The sequence below is a fragment of the Felis catus genome, chromosome C1 (genome assembly GCF_018350175.1).
Source record: "Felis catus isolate Fca126 chromosome C1, F.catus_Fca126_mat1.0, whole genome shotgun sequence".
NCBI classification, from domain to species: Eukaryota; Metazoa; Chordata; class Mammalia; order Carnivora; family Felidae; genus Felis; species Felis catus.
In genome coordinates this window covers 84434368-84457733 of record NC_058375.1, presented here as the reverse complement: position 1 = coordinate 84457733, position 23366 = coordinate 84434368, and the positions used below count along the sequence as shown (strand labels likewise).

Genomic DNA, 23366 nt, shown 5'->3' with positions numbered 1-23366 from the left:
CTAAACTGAGCTGATATGTTCAAAACAGGGCTCTTGGAAACCGTTGGGGCCATCATATATGCTAGGAAGTAAGGAGAACTGGCTTGCAGAAAGAATGAGTCAGGCACTGGGAGAAGAGCTGAGGTAAGAGGCAGTGTGACTCCAGAGACAGGGAGGGAGGCTAGGAGAATAGTTGCCTGGACTCCTGAGGAATTTCTATTCCTGGACCTAATCCTGAGCCCCATCCCTTGAGTTCTGAGATAACCTTCCAACCCTAGAGTAAATTCTCAGTTTTGCTTAATCCAGTTTGAAAGAGTTTCTTTTAGTAGCAGCCAAACAATATTGACTGAGACAGCATTTTGGCAGATATGCTGAAGACACAAATAGGAAATTCGGAAGTGCATGATGTGCTGACATGCAACCAGGCAAGGGGTTAGCATTAGGAAAACCGGGAAGTGTAGCCCTGGGAGGAGGGGCCCAGACAAGGCAGCTCTTTGTCCAGTAGGAACCTGTTGACCAAACGAGTTATCAAGTCAGGGCCTGAGCATGAAGGATCTGATCATAGGAAGGAACTAAGCTGTAGGGTAGAGCCTTCGTCACAGCACTGAGGCAGAAGTTGGTTATTGGGAATCAGGCAGAGAAGGTCAGAGGCTAACTGAGACTTTCTGATCTAATGAGGATGAAATTTATGCATGCATTTAGTAAGAATTATTGGGTATCTATTACATTCTGGGGAGTTTCATGTATTAACAGACCTCGTTGGAGGGGGTCAGTGTACTAGGGGGTAGAGCCAGCCTGGTGGTGGAGACCCCACTGATACCTGCTGCGAGGAAAAACATCTGAGAGGACAGAATCCAGCACGGAGCTGGGCAGCACATGATGTGGAGTAGATGATAGGTTCTTAAAGTCTGGAGCATTCTAGGGCAAAACACACCTGAAAGAAGCTGAAACTGAAAACTCAGAAAGTAACTTCTTTCAAAGGGCAGCAGAAGAGTGATTCAGAAAGGAAGATAAGAAGATGTCAGGCACACAGCTTGTCTATTTGTCAGTTTCTCCTAGGACTCTGGTGGCAGCTAAGGAACCCATAGAAAATACCTCTTGTGGCTCTTTAGGCCGGATGAACCATTTTATCACACACCTGCTCTACTTTACCAAAGTTAAAAATTTCGGAATTTGCAAGGCTATAAACTCCAGTCTTTTTCCTAATTCAATCCAGGCTTACCAGATAAGCAAGACTAGATTCCTTTAATATAATTCAGCTCAATCCCTGATTTTACCTTGAACCCTGACCTCCTTGGAAGAAGAGATATAGTAAGAAAACAGGAAAAGTTAGAAGAAAAATTAAGAAATGCTTTATAAATACTTATTTTGGGGTAGAATTAGGTCCAACATGTAATCTCCTATGACTTCCTTCCTTATCTCTCACCTGTAATTTTGAATATCTTGTAATTACAGATATTACTTTTCATCAAGACCTCAAAAGCATTTTTCCAGAAGATATCAGGGACTCCTCATATATTACCTTTACTTACCCTAGACAAGATGTACTGAAAACTAAACTTGACAATAACAAATGAAGGAACATACAATTGGCTCCAGTTTCTTTTCTCCTAATCACATTTCTAGTGTTGTTGACCATAGTGTTAAGTAGAGTCAAGGGGCCCCTGGATGACTCAGTGTCTGACTCTTGATTTCTGCTCAAGTCATGGTCTCACAGTTGGTGGAATCAAGTCCTGCATCGGGCTCTGTGCTGACAGCGTGGAGCCTACTTGGGATTCTCTCTCTACCTCTGTCTCTCTCTGTTCCTCCCCTGCTCATATGTGCATGCTCTCTAACACACACACACACACACACACACACACACACACACACACACACAGCATCAAAAGATCTGGAGCTGAGTCAGCAATTTCTGCTTAGCCTCTGATTGGCCTGATGGGGTGCAAATTATTTAACATCCCTAAGCCTTCATTTCCTCATCCATAAAATGGAGTAATAACACAGGCTTTAATACCTTTCTGGGTGATTTTACAGGCCACTGCAAATGGTATAAACACCAATGGAAAATAGGCAGCTTCTTTAATAAATTAGCAGGTCCTTTAATAAATCAGCATCGTAGAGCAAAGAATCTGTACCAGAACCCAATTTTTCTCCTTACTGGCTCTGTGGCTTTGGGCAATTCATTTGAGTTCCAAATCTTGTTTTTTTCAATTATAAAAGAAGTATGATAATATTTCTGTTTAATGTTTTTTTATGAAGATTATAATGACACATATACTAAAGTATAAAGAATATATTAATGACTATAGTTTTTAATACTGTCTCAGAATAGAATAATGAGATTTTGGTGAAGGATAATCTCAAGGCCAAACATATGTGAATTGATTTTTTTTCTTGTTATAAAAGTATTAATATAATTTTACCTTAGGATGTCTTTATCCAATCCTTTCAAGAGTATTTTCACAGAAAATCATTGTGATTTCTTTGGCAGTGACAAATTTAAACAAGACATAATCACTTAAAAATAAAACATGGAATTCATTTACATACCAAAAATAAATGAGTGTGTCCTTAAAGCAAAGATCCTGTGTGTGTGTGTGTGTGTGTGTGTGTGTGTGTGTGTGTTAATGAAGTCTTTTAGAAGACAAAAATGGTATGGTCCATTTGTATTCATAATTTATCGGTTTAATACTCTCTTGAATTAAGAGAAAGATGGCTTGTGTATATAAAGTTCTAATAAGAGAGTTTAGTTAAGCAAATATGATTCAGTTTTATATTGAGATTGTTACCACTCAAAGGAGTTACTTTTCTGCCTTTTTTAAAAATAAGATTATTCTACAGTATACTTGTTAAATTCTAATGTTCTTTAACCTTTTATTTCCTTGCAAGATAATAGTTGGAGAAACTGCTGTGTTTTGCCTACAACTAGCCACACGGGACTTTGAAAACCAGGAGAAAACTATTTTAACTGGAGATTGTTGCTATATAAACCCACTGGTGCGGCGAACTGTACGATTTCTGGGTATGTGTTCATTGAATTATTTTTATTGTTGCCGAAACCATGTTTATGTATAAGCTAACCCTTAAAATGATCAGCATTTTAGCCCTATGTAAATATTGGATTATATTTTATTTGAAATGTTTCAGTTTGATTTTAAAAATAATATTGCATATGACGTTCTCTCATATTGTATGACTCTACTTCAGGTGTCATTTCCATATTATTTTAAGGAAAAAACACCACACTTGGATGTTTTCATATTCTTTAAGAAACTAAAAATTATATAATTAAAAGAAATTATTTACTGGGCTTATGAAACTTCAGAAACAATGCTTAAAGAGAAATGATAATCTAGTCATATTGCTGAGCATCATGAAAGACAAGAAAAATAGATTGGCAAATAAAAGATATGTTGTATAGCGCGCCTGGGTGGATCAGTCGGTTAGTGTCCGACTTTTGATTTCAGCTCAGGTCATGTTCTCCCAGTTGTGAGACTGAGCCCTGCATCGGGCTCCATGCTGAATGTGGAGCCTGCTTGGGATTCTCTCTCTTTCCATCTGTCTCAAAATAAATACATAAACTTAAGAAAGACACCTTGGTGCTCCTGGGTGACTTGGTTGGTTATGTGTCCATCTTTGGCTCAGGTCGTGATCTCACGGTTGGTGAGTTGGAGTTCGAGCCCCGCATGCGTCTCTCTGCTTTCAGTATAGTTTCTGCTTTGGATCTCTCTCCTGCTCTCTCTCTCTCTGCACCACGCTCCCTCACCGCCCCCCCCCCCCCCCCCCCACACACATGCACTCTCTCTCTCTCTCAAAAATAAAAAATAAACATTAAAAAAATAATAACAAAACATATGTTGTATTTTTAATTACCATATGTAGCTCTCCATGTTGCATTACCTCTGAGCTTTTTTTTTAAATGTCAACAAAAATTCACTGGTGATTTTATTAGAGGAAAAGATTCACTATCACTATATTGGACACCTGAAACTAACATAACATTGTATGTTAACTATACTGGGGTTAAAGTTAAAAAAAATATAAAAAAATTTAAAAAGCATTTATTGATGACGTTAACCTTCAGTCTGAAATTCTAGCACTAATACATATAAGTATTGATAAGTTATTGCAGATCATTTCAATTCAGTAGAAATTTTGCCAAGACAAATTTTTTCAACGTTTTTTTTTTTTTTTTTTTTATTTTCGGGACAGAGAGAGACAGAGCATGAACGGGGGAGGGGCAGAGAGAGAGGGAGACACAGAATCGGAAACAGGCTCCAGGCTCCGAGCCATCAGCCCAGAGCCTGACGCGGGGCTCGAACTCACGGACCGCGAGATCGTGACCTTGCCAAGACAAATTTTTAACTGACACAGTAAAGTTTAATATAAATTATTATTTCTTGTATTTATCAGGTTAAAAATTATTTCTGTATATACTATACTAGATAAAATTTAAGATAAATTCTGATCTGTATTTAGATTAAGATTAAGAATAGTGTACCCTTCAATATACTTCTCATAGAAGTGGGATCAAGATGAAGACTTTGGAGATATTATGCACAGATAAGCAAAGCTATATATAATCCTACTTAAGGACTAATCAAATGTCATCATGCCTATGAATCTCTCTAAAGATGGGAGGTTTTCATATCTAAGACTGTTCTTTTTATTGCCATCAAGTTATACATCTCCAGAGCCCTCATTTATACTAAGTGATAACTTTTCTATGAAACTTTACAGTTATTTTTTTTGCATGCATCAATACTATGTTCTTGACTCGTTTATCTTTGCATGAGAGACATTTAATAACAAAATAAGCAATAATATACTCCAAACTAAAAATAATGAAATTGACACGGTCCAAAATACTGTTAAAGCAAATTTTATTATCCTTACTTAAGTAAATATTTTTCAGCATTTGCACACATATTACTAAGGAATATATACAGTAAAGCATATTTGAAAGACTATACACAGTAAAGCATGCTTTAAATCTCTGTATGTTTCTTATTATATGATTTTATGAAATATTTAGGATTGCTTGATTTGTTTCTTTTCCCTTGTTCATTATGATTTGGATGTTTCCAGTTTGTTATAATGGGAAGTTTATAAGCAAAATATTACTGCATCATAGGGCATCATTCTTTTTTTTAAGTATTATTTGATTTGATTTGATTTGATTTGATTTTATAGAGAGAGCATGAGCAGGGGAGAGAGGGAGAGGGAGAGGGAGAGGGAGAGAGAGAGAGAGAGAGAGAGAGAGAGAGAGAGAGAATCTTAAGCAGGTCCCACGCTTAACATAGAGCCTGATGTGGGGCTCAGTCCCACAACCTTGTGATCATGACCTGAGCTGAAATTAAAATCAGCGGCTCAACCAACTGAACCACCCAGGTGCCCCAGGGCATTGTTCTTTGTACGGATTTTATTCTGGCGATCAGCACAGTGGATACTGTCATGGGATCTCACTTTAAAGTATCTTTATAGTCAACTACAATACTGGTCTTGGGCCTGATGCACTGAATATTTTAATTCAAAAGCACATTTGGGAACTTTGCAAGCATGAAGAGACATTTCCATATCCGTATCAAATACTTTTCTCTACTTTAAACAGGAAAACTTTCCTTTAAACAGGAAAACAGCAGATAAAGAGAATGGTTTGGTTAAATAAAATGAGTACATCTTAGCCTAGATTCCAAGGGAGTAGAGATGAAGACTTACCATTTAGGTTTCCATGCTGGGCCATGATGGTTGGAAGGAGAGTTTATGTGCATTAACATTTTATTGAGTTCCATTTTCTTTCATTTCTCTGCTTCTCCTAAATTTCTTCTTTTGCTAACATTTACTTGTATGACTCATGAAATGCTGGGAAGATGTAAAGAAAAAGCTTTTTATTATTTGCTTTTAGAATTTTTAGACAAAGGGAGAACTAAGGTCTTGTCTCATTGCCATTTGTATACACATAGAGTTTGCTATGTGCAGGTTTGTGTGCGTGAGCCTTTTATAATCTTATATAATATTTCAAAAATTAAAAGGATAGCCATGCATCTGATACTGGAAAATTATTTGATCCTGCACAACTTTCCTGGTGACTTCCTACACAACAGCCAATGATTATGTAAAGATTTAGCAAACAAACAATCCTGAAATGTAGAACTAAGAAGAAAGCTGTCTGATTATTATAATAGAACTATATGGCTTTTTAATAAATGAACTGTTTGGGAAATATTCTTTAGGTATAATTTTAAAATACCTGATGGAATTTTATTTCCCCAAATTATAAAAGAATAAATCTCTTCACATTGGTACCACATTCTCAAAGGCTGTAGCTGTAAGTTTAATTGAAAACGATGCCAAGGAATGTATTTTGCCTATGCTACCTGAGGAGAAAAATAGGTTTTGGTTCTAATGACCAATGGCATTGAATGTGGAATATTTTTTAATTTGAATAAATTGTCAAGTTCTCACAAAAGGGGACAAAAATTCTGTAGATACTTAATTTTATACCTTCAGATAACCAAAGCAAATACATTTTAATGCTGTGAAGATAATTGAAAAATTATAATTTTGTTTGCATTATTATTTACTAAATTGCCCAAAATTTGATAAACTAAATTCCAACCATAAAAGAGAAGGTGGGACTAAGTTACTAGCTGTTAAGTGGCTTTTTAAGATGTTTTAAGATGTTGTGAAAGCAGTGTAGAGATTAATCTGAAGCATTCTTCTTTACTTAAGATTTTCCATGACATTTAAATGAAAACTAATGGTGTTGGATTTTACTGCTAAATGGCATCTCCAGCAGAGTTAATATTAGTCCGAATGGGTTTAAGAGGCATAATCAAAGGGAGACAACTGCTTTGCTTTATGTTTGTAAGGTGCGAAATATTTTCAAAATAGGGAAAAATAAAGATTGCTAACATTAGTTGAAGGTGAGAGACTGTAAAAATCACATTATCCAAACACAGTCTTAGAATATATCTTCTTCTTTTATCTTATAAACCTGCCATGCATAAAACTGTAGCCAGTGGTAGACAGCTCAATATGTTAAATAATTTAGCTCTCCCACCACTCCAGAAAGCAAAGAACTGGAGAGAAGTGGAAGTGGAGGGAACCATATGTTTGTAAGTGTATTTTATAGTTTCTAAAATATTTCCATGTTGGTTTATTGTAAACTGAAATACAAAAACAAAACAAAACAAAAACAAAAACAAAACCCCAAAGAGTTAAAATGGTTTGTTTTCTTCCTCAGGTATTTATACATTTGGGCTATTTGCTACAGATATCTTTGTAAATGCTGGGCAAGTAGTTACCGGGAATCTGGCTCCACATTTTCTTGCCCTGTGTAAGCCCAACTATACAGCACTTGGATGTCAGCAGTATACACAGTTCATCAGCGGGGAAGAGGCCTGCACGGGCAACCCAGATCTCATCATGAGAGCAAGGAAAACGTTTCCATCCAAAGAAGCGGCTCTCAGTGTCTATGCAGCTATGTATCTGACAGTAAGTAAGGATTATTAACCAGTCTTAGTCTGTCCTTCTGTTAATTCTCCCAATGAAGAAATTATTTTTCTCTGCCATAATGGAAGTCACATTAACAGCTTTCTGTAGGCCATTTAATTTATTTTTAATAATAGCTGTTTGTACTGTGGATAAAATTAAGTCAGTTGACTCTCATGAGATTATGTGTGGGTAGTGGTTGCATTAAAAAATATAGCCATTAGCATTTCTATTTGAGAATATGTTTGTCTTTATGTTAAATAGGGTTTAATGGAAACAAATTTGTCCCATAGCAGTCCCCATAATCTTGCAATAGCCCAATTAAGAAAACTACCCAGGCCTCTCAGCTGCCTACTCAAGCTCTAATATTCTCTGGTGGTGGTGGGGAAGGGAGCACTCTTTTTTTAGAAAGATTTTTTTGTTTCATTATTGGTAACTATATCATCATAATATCTCAACCAGTGTTTTAATATTTTCTCACAGAACTAGCCAAAATGTCCTTATAAATTATTTTTTCCTTTATTCTTGAGTCTTTGCCCTCATTTTAGTAGTGAGAGCCAGGCCCCTGGTGTAGCTATCCGGGACCTCTAGGTGGAAGTAAGTGGTGATGGTCGAGTGCTTTACTGAGACGCAGGAGCAGAAACAAGGGGAACCTTGGCAGGTAGCTCTTGGCCCCTGCATTCCTGCCATCAGCCTTTTCCTCCATCACCACGATCTGCCTTGCAGCTATGGAGCTGGGCTCCAGAAAGCGTGCTCTGTAGGCTTTTCCATGGCTACAGTAAGAGGTTCAGAGAATTTAAATGCCTTCAGGGGTTCTCCTTTCTAATGGTGCCCATAGCTACTTTCTTCTGATTTTAGCTCATTGACAGGAGATCACAAACAAAATTTGAAACCAAATTTTATCACTGCTAATGACTTGAAAAAACTCAGACTTATTTTTACCCTCAAAGAGGTATTTGATTATGGAAATATCTCTGATATTCTTAATGCAATCATGTCTGCTTATCTCTAAAAACAAACAAAGAGCCAAGCAGTAAAATACCCCATGACACCTCTACTTGAGATCAGAAATAAAATTACTAAATAAGCAACAATTTAGGAGGGGAAATTTAGCATTGTACATAACATTCGCAGTGGCAGGGTAATTTTGGAGGCCATGAATGTATGCATTTTAACATTTCTAAAGTTTTCAGGCCAAGCTAATTCTATCCCTCACAGCCTGGACTTTTTAAAAAATCCCATCAAACAGGATTTTATAGAGTTAAAGATCAAATCCCATCCTATCCGTTTTCTCTTCCACTGTCTTCTGACTTCTGTACAGTTTGTTAGTTACAACTCCCTTTTTCCCCTCTCGGTGTGCTCCCAACTCCATTCCTTTAATTTCCCCTGATTTCTTTATTCCATCAGCTTTACTTTCTGTTTCCCATTCTTAGGTACTTCTAGACTTGATATGAAATCTGTTAATCCATGCATATTCTTTCCTATGCTAACCTGCTTGATGACATGTTACACCTCTTTTAGAATATGAAGCATTCAGCCTTAAAATGCAGATTTAAAACTTGAGTGAATCAGAAGTCAGAAAATACTTTTCATTCATTGTCATCACGTCTAAATCTGACACTGGTATTTGTATCTGAGTATGAATTGCAAATGTACCTGCATATACATATGTGATCAAACCAATGACTTGAGACAAATTCTAGAATACTCTCTGAATCCAAACAAATCCTGTTACATTATTTTAGCACTTAATAGATGGTAGATTTTGCTGTATAACCAGCATTTGCAAATGGTGGCAAATGTGCTAGTATTGTAAATACTTGATCTTTTTGTTCTGCCAAAATTGTGTGTTCAAAGGCATTGCTTTTAGGACAAGACATTATCTTTTTAGGTACTGGCGAAATCTTAATATCTTACCTTGCCTCTAGTCAGCTGGCATGTATTTTAGCAACTTCTTGGATATATATATATATATATACACACACACACACACACACACACATACATACATACATATACATATATATAATAGATACATAATCATCTGTATATTATATAATTATTATTATAGAAAATATTCATTGAGAATTTGTTATGTGTCAAGCACCAAGTTCTTCACTTTTACTAATTCATTTAATGTATTACTAATTCTTACTGATGTCTTAAAATTTATTCTTTATTTATTGTAACTACTATTTAGGTAACGATTGATTATTGGTACTAATTTTTTGAATCTTCATAAAAACTCCTTGAAGTATGTGGCATTATTATGCCCATTTTATAGATGAGGACACTCAGAAAGTGAAGTAACTCGTCCAGATCCATAGAACCACACATTTTCCTGGCTACAATGATTCCGAGTATTCCAGAGAAGGAATCACTGAATCATACTAGCCCTAACGTATGCACGATCAGCTGAATTTCCTCCTGCTGCCACATAATCTCAGCATCCATCAAGGTTATGGTTGAGGGTTCAGATGGTAGATATGTTTAGAGAAAAAAACATTTAACAACACTGCAACTCTTGGAAATCTTCTAACATTAAAACGTGGTTCAGACTAAAAGTCAGGATTCCTACTTGTAATTACATTGAAGGGTACCTCTGTATTTTTAACAATAGATTCTGTTCTCTACTAACTCCTTTTCTCTCTTCCCTACACCCATTTATGAGTATGTGAGTGTGGGTGGCTGCCATGGCAACTCTGAATATAACTCCTGCTGCAAATGTAGGCATTACAGTCAGGTTTTGCTGTTATATTTGATCCCATATACATATATATTTCTTCCCAGTTTCACTAGAGACACCTTGGGAAAACTTTATAATAGAAGTGTCGGGGTATTTCGAGCTAATACAGTCTCGTGAAATGCTTGCCAGAATTTTGATGAGTAGGTATATAGGAGAAAATAGCCATATAATCAGTATTTTCTGTGGAAACAGGCTTATTGCTGTATTTAGATACATGTTTGTTTAATGTTGTGTAAGTGTGATAAACATATGTACATACATAATAAAAATAAATAAGCCATATTATGAAGTATATGAATAAGAACTAAGAAATATTTTTCTGATGTTACTCTTTGTGGATTAGTAAATAAAATTAAGGAACTTGACGTCTCCTTTAGCATTTAACTTTAATTAAGGCTTTTGGGGATAATTTGATAACAGAGTTATTCTCTTTTGCTTTACTGAGAACTTTCAGGGGAAAAAAATCCCTATGCCTATTTTTGCAAATGTTGTTGGTTTCCCAGGAAAACATTCTGAAGGTTATTTAACCCTCAACCATTACATTTATAATTCAGTGTTAAGTCACATTGGAATAATATTTAAATTTAGCTTTGTGTTATTCATTTCATATAAAACGAGCAGTTTTTCTAATTGTAAAATGAACTTCAAAGTTGAGAATGAGAAACAGTGTTTCATGACTTTCCAGTTGACCTTATAAATCAGAGACAGGAAGACATAAAATGATCTCTTTAGGTTACTTCCAATTATGACCTTATATTGACTCTCTGAAAAAGAAAGAAAGAAGGAAGGAAGGAAGGAAGGAAGGAAGGAAGGAAGGAAGGAAGGAAGGAAGAAAATGAAGAAGGGAAGAGAGAGAAGAAGAGAGGGAGGAAGAAAGAAAGAAGAAAGGAAAGGAAAGGAAGAAAATGAAGAAGGGAAGAGAGAGAGGGAGAGAGGGAGGAAGAAAGAAAGAGGAAAGGAAAGGAAAAAGGAAAAGAAAGGAAAGAGGGAAGAAAGAAAGAGGGAGGGAGGGAGGGAGAGAGGAAGGAAGGAAGGAAGGAAAGAAGGAAAGAAGGGGTCAGCTACACTTGTTGGCCTGTTATTATTTTTGGTTGTGAACAAACCACCCTTCAAAACAAGAATTTGCTGTCCTCAGGATTCTGTGGGTTTTACTGGTCCTTAGAACCTTGTTTCTCTCATGTGTTGTGTTCAGCTAGGGGTAGATGGGGCTGGGACAGCTCAATAGCTGGGCCTCTCTCATTCTCAAGAGATTTTCTCTGAGAGCATCCGAGAGCATCTGAGAGCAGCTTTCCAAGAGAGCAGAGACCTGAGCTACAGGGCGTCTTGAAGCTTATGCTCCAAAACTTGTTCACCATCCCCATCTCTGGACTCTGTTGGTCCAAGCAAATCCACAAGGCCAGCCCAGATTGATGGGAGCAGAGAAACAGACTCCACCTATAAATGGGAGGCGCAGTACAATCAGACTGTAAAGAAGTTGATGCACTAGGAAAAGAGGAATTTGTGGATATTAAACAGCTCACTGCAGTCTTTTCCCAGAATATTAGCGGAAAGCTCTGAAGTATCATTACCCCCCACCTTGTTGATGTCCAGTCTTTGGCATCTACATGCTCTTGCTGCCCACACAGCCACCTTCTATAATAATCTCATGAGGTCCCATGTGCACATGGGCTGCCACAGGCTGCCAAGACGAGGGTTAAATAAACACGACCCACTGGTATCTGTTTGCCCTTCGTTTAGTAATATTTCACCTAATCTGTGTAGGGTCATGAACAGCTCCTCAGTGTGGGGTACAGGAATTTGGGGGATGCATGGCAGTTTTCCTGCAGCCTTTGATTTCATGAGACTGGTCAGGGATTGTGTTTGAAGGTGAAACATCAAAGTGGGTGGAAGATAAAGCTCTGGGCTGCCCTCATGTATTTGCCTTAGGTGACTGATGAGATCTGGCTGCTATCAGAAGGCCATTCCTCTAAATCTTCCCTGCTCAGAAGTAATTTAACGCTGAAGTGTGTACGATCCCTGTGCTCTAGATTTCAAATGAGCAAATCTGTGGTCTACTAGATAATATATTAAAAGGTATTTAGTGGGCACTTACTCATAAAGTGACTGCTATACTATTACTGTGACTACTGTTGCCGGGACCACTGGTATTAGTCGATGGACAATTTTTTCCTGTCAGCCTTCAGCCAAGTGTCATAGGGGATGGGGAGGTTACTAAAGACATCTGCAAAGTACCCATTTAGTGCCAATGTTTTCGTTACCATGGCCCCCTTTTATAATTTACCTTCTTCTACCACACTCCTCCATGAACTTTATATTTCTAAATCTTCTGTCTAATATGATGCTTTCCCATCTCAACTTAGGCCCAAATATTATTTAAAAAAAAATTTTAATGTTTATTTTTGAGAGAGAAAGAGGGAGTGCGAACAGAGGAGGGGCAGAGAGAGAGGCAGACACAGAATGCAAAGCAGGCTCCAGGCTCTGAGCTGTCAGCCCAGAGCTGGATGCGGGGCCGAACTCACCAACCGTGAGATCATGGCCTGAGCCAAGGTCAGACGCCTAACTAACTGAGCCACTCATGCACGCGTAGGCCTAGATATTAAACAGTGGCCCATGATAAAAAATATATAATGATGCTGTTTTGAAATTGTACACATACAATTTTTAAAATGGCACACATACAGCTATTAAATATAAAGCAGTAAATGATTGAAGATGCCTGGATACTCTGCATCTTTACCTTAGTTTTATCTGGCTTCTGTAAGTGCCACTATAACTGGGTATTCTGGGATTGACTCATCACTTTATAATGGTTTCTGGTTCCCCAGTCACATCCCACAAGTTCCTGTGTCTTCCACAATGTATCAGAACCAGTAAGCAGCATGAGATCACCATTGCTGCCAACTGACTTAATACAATTCCGGCCAACAGCAAAGAGTACTGACATTTTAGTTAGTGCCTGTGGGTGGGCTTCTTGTGGGTAAATATACTATTCTATTAAGCTCTTAGAAATATTGAAAAGTATGTCATAGAATTCTGTTAATATGTCTGGGGCTTCCTAGGTGTTCACCAACTCCAGGTTCGGGATTTCTGGCAGTACTAGCACATTCTATTTAGGAAAACAGGACTTACTCGTATAGGACAATATAAGACAGAGTCAGCCCTGTGTTATGACTTTTGTAGGCCCTAGGCACTTGTGTTTTCAGGACCTCCTCTGCCATTGAAAATATGTATATGCTTTACAGCCTCATTGCTATAAAAACAAATTAATAAATAATGTATATTAAATATTTTCTTCAACCTGAATGTTCACTTTTCCTTCTGATTTTAAAGGAAATTAAAACAGTTTTATTGGTCCCTACAAGTATCTGGGATCTAAGTTCCATGCCTACTGGATAAGTTTGCCCTAGAGATAGTGCATAATAAAGTTCTAGATGGAATATGAATGTTAGTGTATCTGGTGATGACAGTGAGAGCCATTCAGTATCCAGGAAGGAAAAGATCACCGTGGACAAGTACCATCGGGGAGTGCTTCAGTGGGAAGTGGCACTTGGCCTGGGTCTTGAAGATGAATATGATTTGAATAGGTAAAGAAGAGGCATTCCAGAGATGGGGACAATGAAAGCAAAGACAGCAAGCAAGAAACAGCAGATACAATTAGGAACTAGTGAGGGGAAACCTCAGATGGGGCGTATATATGGGATTTAAGGATTAGCAAGAATAAATAAATCAGAAAGTCACTGTAAACCAACCTGAGGCTTCACATTGGGTTAATAAGTAAGACAGGGTTGAAAACTGACATTACGGCAGTGCTTCCGAATTATTTTACTTAATTCAGTTCCATAAATATATATGGAATACCTATAATGAATTAAGCCTGAACATACTGATATCAAATCCTTCTGAAGTTTAAAATGGTCCGATAGAGCATAAAGAGGGAATTAAAAGGGAGAGAAACTAAAAGTAAAGGGAATGTTATAAGGAGATTGTCAAAGAATCTCAGATACGAAATAAGGATTTGAAGATTGAGAGCCCAGTGCTGATGAGACCAGAGTCAGATGAAATGAAGTGAGATGAAATGAAATTCCTGATTTCTGAGAAATGGAATGAGCTTGGGCGCCATGAGCTGCTATCAGCCTGAGCCACGGCAGACTGAGTATAGCTTTGAGTAGTTGGGAATCCCTAAGCATTTTCTCTTAGAGCACAGGAATAGGAAAGCCGGACCTAGACCCACAACCAGTGCTCCTGTTTGCATTGCAGGGTTTACACACCGTCACCGCTTACTTCGATGCTTTGGCTAAACTTAGCCAAATCCCTGGGCCCGAGTTTAGTACTGTGTCCTGCTCTTAGATTTCAGCCCTCAGTCCTCCAGCTTCCATTTATGAGAAAGTAACAGTCTAGCCTCATCCTAAGTACTTTTTTTCCATAGGCCTTAGTCTTCACAGTGGCTGGAATGAAAGTATGGCTGTCTTCATTCTACAGGTAACAAAACTGAAGATGCAAGAGGCTAATTAGCTTGCCCAAGGTTATATAGCTAGTATTTGCTAGAACCAGAAATACAGTGCAGGCCAGTATTGACTCCAAAGCCAGTATTTGGTCTTTTATATCACACTACTTCCCGGCATGTGCCCCGGTGAAAAGGAAGCAGCCACATGCCCAGTCATGAAGAAAACTGGCCAATTGACTTTTTTAAATGTTTATTTATTTATTTTGAGAGAGAGAGAGAGAGAGAGAGAGAGAGAGGGAGAGAGAGACAGAGAGCATGAGCAAGGGAGGGGAAGAGAGAGAGGGAGAGAGAATCCTAAGGAGGCTCTGTGCTGTCAGTACAGATCTCACAAACTATGAGATCATCACCAGAGCCAAAACCAAGAGTTGGATGCTCAACCAATTAAGCCACCCAGGCACCCCTAATCCATTGATTTTAATTGAACATCACACGATATGAATTAGGAAGGTTGTTGAAAAACTGTACTCCATAAATTCCTGTCCCATGTCCTATTTTCCAGATAGCCAAATTGCTCAAACCCTAAAAGTAATATAAATGGTCATGATTATTGGATTTTAATTGTACTTTTGATTGTAAGTGAATGTTTTATTCTTATGATTCTTAATTTTTAATATCCTGTGTTCTACACATCATTTGAGATGCTAAAGAACTTTAATTGCTTTTGAAATGACAACTTTTTTTTTTTAATTTTTTTTCTTCAACGTTTATTTATTTTTGGGACAGAGAGAGACAGAGCATGAACGGGGGAGGGGCAGAGAGAGAGGGAGACACAGAATCGGGAACAGGCTCTAGGCTCTGAGCCATCAGCCCAGAGCCCGACGCGGGGCTCGAACTCACGGACTGCGAGATCGTGACCTGGCTGAAGTCGGACGCTTAACCGACTGCGCCACCCAGGCGCCCCAGAAATGACAACTTTTATGTTACCTTTTACCTCTTTACAATGTACAGTAATCGTATACATAATAACCTAACCAGCATTGGCGGTGTTTAATGCTCATTAGACCTCCCTGGTAGGCACTATCGCTTTGACGGGGTCCAACAGAACCCAGTTTAACAATGGGGAACTCTACATGTGTGGTCAAGCATTGCATCTCTTTCATGCCCAATAACACGCCCACATCCATTTTTCAAAAGATGCATCAAGCTTTGTCACAGAAGGCATGGCCTTGCTCCTGAGCTCCAGGAGCCAACACGGTGATTCTCATAGCTCTGGACTGTATGCTTTCTGCCGAGACATCTCAAGCACCATAGAACCTGTGGATCCTGTGGCCCAAGTAGCAGGGCTGCTTGCCCTACAGCCTGTACTTGTTGTAGAGCCCTTTTCTTCTCCAGGCCCCACTTAGAGCTGGCAGCTTTTCATATCATCTGGTATATAGGCCAGAACAATATTCATAGGTATGAGATGTGTTTCCCCAAGACACATAGTGATCTGAGGGTGTTGTGCTTCCTTTTTTGCGGTAGTGGTACAAGATGCAATAATTTGTCTTTTAAAGCTTTGAGGGGATGTTTAGCATACCCCTGGCCAATGGATCCCTAAAAACTTTACTGATTTCCCAGGCCCCTGAATCTTACAGGGTTTATCTCCCAAGATCTGGAATGCGTGTATCTTTCCAAGACCTCCAGTGTGCTGACCATCTTTTATCTTGCTTGATCAGCATGATATCTTTGATACAAAGAATCAATACGATGGTCTCTTCAGACTATGATCTGGCAAAGAGCAGGAGAGTTAATGCATAGGACTGACATAAACCATGATGTAAAACTTTGCCTGTTCCATGTGAATGTGAACTGTTTCTCATCCTTTTTCTTTTTTTTTTTTTAATTTTTTTAATGTTTATTTATTTTTGAAGGAGAGAGAGAGACAGAGAGTGAGTTGGGGAAGAGCAGAGAGAGGGAGACCCAGAATCCAAAGCAGGCTCCAGGCTCTGCGCTATCAGCACAGAGCCTGATGCGGGACTCGAACTCACAAACTGTGAGATCATGACCTGAGCTAAAGTCGGACGCTCAACCAACTGAGCCACCCACGCGCCTCTCTCATTCTTTTTCTTGAACAAGATAGAAAAGAATGTATTTGACAAATCAGTGGTCACTACTACTTAGCTAAGATTCAGGAGACTGTAGTTTTTCTCCAGGATTTGTCCAGCCTGGTTAATTAAATGGAGGTATGATAAGAACCACTACCTCTACATTCTTGAGATCCTAAGAGGTAGATAAATCTCCACCATCCCCCCTTCCTTAATGCAGTATTGTTTTTGATTCACTATCTTGGCAGGAGTGGGGATATAGTTTCATAAGCTTCCTATTAAATTCCCCCAATAGTCTACCTGCCAAGGGGAAAATGTCCACTAGATGTGTTCATAGACCTAGTAGACTTTGGCCCAGGTTCACTTACTACCTAGTCCCCATGGGACCTTAAAGCAGGGAGCCATGATGATGCTAATTCAGGTCTCCAGGCAATCAGTGTCCCCTTGGACTTTTTGTTCAATAGTCCTCAGAATGCCTGGATATTCTCCTCCCCCCAATATGTAGTCACCTGAATAAATGGTCATAGGTCCTTTTGGGGAAGGACTGGGAAAATCATTACAATACATACTTTCTGTAGTGTTGTAGGGTCCTTCCCTCTAGAGACCTGCTGCCTCTTCAGTCAGTGAGTTTCATTCCAGTTTGGTAACTGCACAAAGGATTGAAACTTTCATTGGGGCATCCACTTTCAGCTCTGCATTCTTGTTATCTTGTGGGTATGTATTGAGTAGTCTTCTGGGCTCCTTATCTATTTTGCCTCTAGGGCACACTATGTTCTATAAATCATCTCCAAAACTTTCTGCAGGTCAAGTCACCTTGCCTGTCACTCAGGGCCTTATGCATTGTTATGATAATTGAGACACAGCCCCCTAACCCCCACCATTGCTCTTACGATTAAGCACTGGCCACTGGCTTCTGTTTCTTCAGGCACTCCATGGTCTGCATGGATATAAAGGACCCAGCTCTGTGGTAACCTCCCCTACCAATGACCTTGGCTTATGGAGGAGAGGCACCCCTCAACTCCTGTACCCTGCTACTGCCCCTCTCACTAGCACATTCCTCGTGCCTCAGTGAATGGTACATCCATGAGGTCCTCCCATGGTACATCATCCTCTGGTGGGTCCTTGAGGCTCATGTTACATGTCCAGCAATGTCACTTCTCAGAGCCTTTTAATTCCTTCTTCCACTGTCTGCCGAAGCAATTCAGGCATGTCAGCTTCATCGAGAAAAAGTAATCATTTTCTCCAAGCTTTTAGGAGCCTGCGCAGCAAGGAGTTTTTACTGTTCCCCAGGGGCCTTGCAAGAGTATTAAATCCCATATCCCCAGGGAGAGTGTCTTCATGTCCACAAACTCTCCCTTATCCTGTTTCTGTTCCAGCATCCTTGATAAAGCACCCTCAAAATCCCACCACGTAGGTCTCCCCTGGCTCCAACTGGTATGCGCTGGCTAATTCTTGCAGCAGTTTTGGGGCAGAGTCGCTTTCTTTCCTTATTCCGTTTATCACATCCTGGCAACTAAGCCCCAGTGGTTGGCCTGGCAGCCAGGAAAAGAGGTGGGAGCAGATCATGAGCGGACCCCTATTGCACTGGGGGAAAGAGGCTTCTCACTTCCCCACTCAAAAGTCCCTGGTATGGGTGGGGCTGGGAGGAGTGCTTGCCCTAAATAGGTAGGGGTGGTAGCCACGTCTGAAGGCTCTGAGCATTTAGAGGAATCTGATGAACCAAAATACTCATGTACATCCACTCAGATTTCCCCATCTCCATGTCAAGGTGTTAGATTTTTCTAACTAAAGTCCTGACCTTGGCATAATGGACCTGCCTTAGCTGAGCAGTCAGTGATATTTGAAGGTCCCTTGACTCTGAGCTAGTAAGTGATAAGTTTGGACTTCAGCTTTTTTTACTCTGAAACTCCAGAAATAAGAGCTTTTTTTCTAAGTTCCCAAAGAGGAACTCTGGCCATCACACTCAGTTTTCATTTGTTCATTAACTCTCCTCAGCTTTTCATTTTTCTTCTGTAGGGTGCCAACACAACTTAGTAAGAGTTGGCCAATTTCATTATCCCTCTAGTTAGTCATTGTTTCCATGGACTTCTCAGCTTCCCATGTCATTGGCCTGGTTAAGTCATTCCTCGCAGTTAGGGTGGCCAGCCATCAGACTTCATACTTCCAGTGCTAAAATCAGGAAAGTTTAGTGTAAACCAGGTTACGTTGATTACCGTGTCTCCACCAGAACATTCTCCCAAGTCACTATTGGTGGGTTTTAGCAATTGGATTGTTACCCGGTGCCTCCATATACTTCACAAGATGGGGTCCTCATTTCCAGCAAGGACATGTCCCTAAACCCCATCTTATCACCTGTTTTCTTAGATCATCCCAATTCTTAGGATCCTCCACAAAGTGGAAGGCTAAGATAGAATTAGGAGCAGTATTAGAAATACAATTAGGAAGCTACAATTTATGGGAAGCTTGGAGGGAGGTAACACTTGTAAAAGATAGAACCTCTCTGAGAAGTGAGATTGGAGAGGAGGAGTCTCAGAGTGCAGTGCATATTTGGCAAAGTCTCAACCAATCTTCACCAGAGGTTGCTCATTGGAAAAGCCTCATGTTGGGCATACATGGCCAAACCTTAGTACCCCTGCTGTGCTCCATCACTGGTTGGGGGCTGGCCAGAGAGATTGTGGCCTCTGCTCAAGCACTGTGAACTACATGTGGACATTCTCAGCTCACTGTCCTCCCTACAGCAGAATGGCTGGCTCTTCCCTGAAGGAAGAGGAGAGCAACTTACCTCTGTGGCTTGCCGCACTGCCTTCATCTTGTTCTCAGAGAGGTTCTATAAGCTAATGCACAGCAAGGGGTTACTACTGTGATGCATTATCTTCTGTGATTTTCTCTGTGCCAAAAATATTTTGAGTGCCTTAACATATAGGAAAAAAAAATTATGGCACTGTAATTTCAGTCATCAGCTCCCCCCACCCTTAAATTGAAGATATAGCTTAAATCAAGGAGATTTCTTGGCACCTTTTCCACTGTCTTACAAAAGAAGTTACTTTCTCCTGTGAACACAGTCTGCTTTGAGCCATTTGTTTATTTATGCCATCTAAAGAAAACCTTGGAACGGGAACAAAGTATTTCAAATAGCAAGGAGAAATCCCTCTATAATAATATAGAAATTTAGAATATAAAAATAACTATTATTACTGAATGCTTACTGTGCTAAGCACTTTACATACATGTATTTATTGCTTTCTCTCCTTTGTCAAACATATTAATCAGGCATCTTTCTATATATAAAAATGTGTGCTATTAGTTTATGTACAATGTAGGGAAATGTGATTTCCTTAGACTTGCTAAAATTTCCACTATCAAAGAACAAAATCAACAACCACACAAAAACCTTCCATTAATTTGAGCCACCATTCCATTTCTGAAAGAAACCTCTAGAAAGATTAGTTTGTATTTCTTCACCTTATCAACCAGTTTCAACATGGGTTTTGTTCACCCACCACCCCTCTGCCTGCCGCCACATACACTCTAATAATACTACTCCTTAGACTTCATCCACAGTGATCTTATCAAAAGCCTCTTCTTGGGCTTTGGGCTTGGGCTTTGTCTTGCTGACTGTCTCAACAACATGGAGACTCTAGCTCACACACACCTATCCCAACTTTTCTCTTGTAAGACTTTGAGAACGTTATGTCCCAATTTGCTTCTTCCTTTATTAAGTGCTTTATTGCAATGTTAGAAGACCATCTACCAGTATTTGCCAAGTCTCTGTTCTTGACCTTTTCTTTCTTCTGTTATCCTTCCCAAGTGCGAGCTCATTCATTAACCCCTCCACGTCTTCAGGCGAACCCCAAACTCCTTCACTGATCTTAACATCTCTCCTGAACTCCAGACTGTTCCTAACTTGAACAGATCGATGTGGTGTTCCATCAACTCTTTACACTCAACGTTTCAGAAACCAAAATCATAATCATGATCTTGCCATTGCTCCAAATGTGCTCCTGCTTTTGTCTCTTCTGATTTGATTATTGGCATTCCTACCTTCCCAGTTACCCAAGCCTGAAATCTCTGAGTCACCCTCAACCTCTCCCACTTTAACACCCCCACATCCAGATGCCTCATTAATTCTGTTGGTCCCACATTTGGAATATCTTTCAAATCCAAACTCTTCTCCACCCTGCCCCCCATACTCCTACTGTTTGAATTTGGCTCTTTTGTGTCATCTTGCCTTGACCGTTGCAGGAGCCTCCCAGATAGGCTTCCTGAGAAAATCCTACTCTCATCCGTCCATACTACATTCTGCCCCTGGAGTCAACACTCCTAAAGCATGAGTGTTAAGCAAGTCTCTCTTTGCATAAAAGCTTTCTGTAGCCTGCCCTCACCAGCCCTTCAAGGGTCACACTCTTACATGTGGCAGATGAGGCCCTCTTGGTCCTGGCTAAAATTTATCTTTTCCTATGGTATGTACTGAATTGCGTTTCTTGCCCCACTCCCCAATTCCCTACCCACCAACTTCATATGTTGAACCCCTAACCTCCAATTGATGGTATTTGGGGAGGGAGTCTTTGGGAAGTAATTAGGTGTCTATGGGGTGATGAGGGTGGGGTCCTCATGATAGGATTAAATGCCTTTATAAGAAAAGATAGCAGAGAGCAATCTGTCTATTTATCTTGTCCATGTAAAGACACAGCATGAAGGCAGCCATCGGTAAACCAGGAATAAGTCGTTCACCAGAACCTGACCATGTGTGCCCCTGATCTCAGACTTCCTGCCTCCAGAACTGTGGGAAATAAATACTTGTTGTTGAAGCCACCTAGTCTGTGGTATTTTGTTATGGTAGCTTGAGCTCAGACACCTCTCTTATTTCATAATCCCCTCTTTTTTTTTTTAATGTTTATTTATTTTGAGAGAGAGAGAGAGAGAGAGAACTGAGGAGGGGCAGAGAGAGAGAGAGAGGCAGAGAGAAAGAATCCAGAGCCCAATGTGGGGCTTGAAGTCATGAACTGTGGGATCATGACCTGAGCCGAGATCAAGAGTTGGATGCTTAACCAACTGAGCCACCCAGCTACCTCCATAATCCCTTTTTTCATGAGTTTAGTTCTCAGTTCATGGAACTCCATTCACACTGGACCATTACCAGACACGAACCACAATAGTTTCATCTACTCCAGTACTTTTACTTTTGCTATTCTCTCCATCCACAGTATTTCCAGTACCTGCAGATACCAGTCTGGTCAAAATTCTATTCACCTGTTATGTATTTGTCAAAATTCTCTACTATCAATAATAGAAAGTGAGTCTGGCTTTAGACAAAATGAAGTGAAAGGGCAGGCTTAGAATCGAGGTTCAGACAATGAGCAGGAGCTGATGGGGTCTGAGCAGCCAGAACCGCAGTCAGAATCAGACCGCAGGAAGAGTGTGGGGAGGATACGCTGCTCTGACCGCAGGACCACGGACAGTTCCACTCCTGCACCTCTTGATGCCTCCGCCAGCACGGCTGCCAGTGGAGTGGATGTTTCACTTTGTCTACTCTGTGTGACTTGCAGGCATGTCTGGTTGACTGTGTGTGCATCATGTGCTAGCAGCAGCTGCTTGCCAGGGCTTGGAAGAAGGAGACATCCACCTTTGTGTGGTTTTAGTGGTGGGAAGGAGTATATGCTTCTCATACTGTGGAGTATGTCCTAGTACCAATAAAGGGTTGAGATGCTCTGTAGTGAGAAAAAAAAATGCTCTTCACCTTTGTGACCCAGATCAGGGTTGGTCTTTTTGATGTACTGTGTCATCTTTTCAACTGAAGTTAATCTCCCCATCTTCAGTGGCATACCTAGTATATTTGACACCAAAGCAGATAATGTTTATATATTTTCCTCTATATGGAAAAAGTATTTTCAATTATAGTTATGTGATAACAGTAGTAATCATTATTTTATTGATTCATTTTTCAGTTTTAAAATAAGCAAGAGTATATTTTAATTTTAAACACATAAAAATTTAGAACAGTATTTCATGGATTTCTAAAATTAGAACTTAGAAACAAAAATACCATACATTCATATTATTTCATTAGTTCATTGTAATGGAATATTTCATTGTTTCATTATATTATTCCTTAAGTTAAACATAAAAAACTCTCAAGTACTGGGGCACCTGGGCTCAGTCAGTTGGGCGTCCAACTATTGATTTCAGCAGGGGTCATGATCTCATGGTTCATGAGATCGAGCTCTGTGGCAGGCTTTGCACTGGTGGCATGGAGCCTGCTTGGGATTCTCTCACCCCCTCTCTCTGCCCCTTCCCCTCTTGCTTGCATGTGCGTTCTCTCTCTCTCTCTCTCTCTCTCTCTCTCTCTCTCTCTCTCTGTCTCTCTTTCAAATAAATACACTGAAAAAACCCCAAGTAGTCACACAGATTGGCAGAATTTGAAATCACCCAAGTTCTATTTTTTCATCTTTACAATTACAATCCTACTATGGGTTTTTTCCCTCTCAAATCTGTTTAAATGTAGCAGCATTGCGGTTGGAGATATTCTGTGGCCAAAGCATGCTTAAGTGGCTCCCAACCTTTACAGATGTACTCTGTAGACAAATATGAGTAGCTGAGTCCACATGCCAGAAGTCAGATG

General features: G+C 39.7%; 1 protein-coding gene across 2 annotated transcripts in view; it reads left to right on the top strand.

Moving 5' to 3' along the window:
• Positions 1-23366, top strand: part of PLPPR5 (phospholipid phosphatase related 5) — a 219001-nt gene that overhangs the window by 132874 nt on the left and 62761 nt on the right. For both annotated transcript variants that reach the window (XM_045036261.1, XM_023258933.2), the window contains 2 exons: positions 2869-3001; positions 7226-7476. In XM_045036261.1, coding sequence (XP_044892196.1) covers positions 2869-3001; positions 7226-7476 — 384 coding nt within the window. The remainder of the gene's footprint in view (positions 1-2868; positions 3002-7225; positions 7477-23366) is intronic.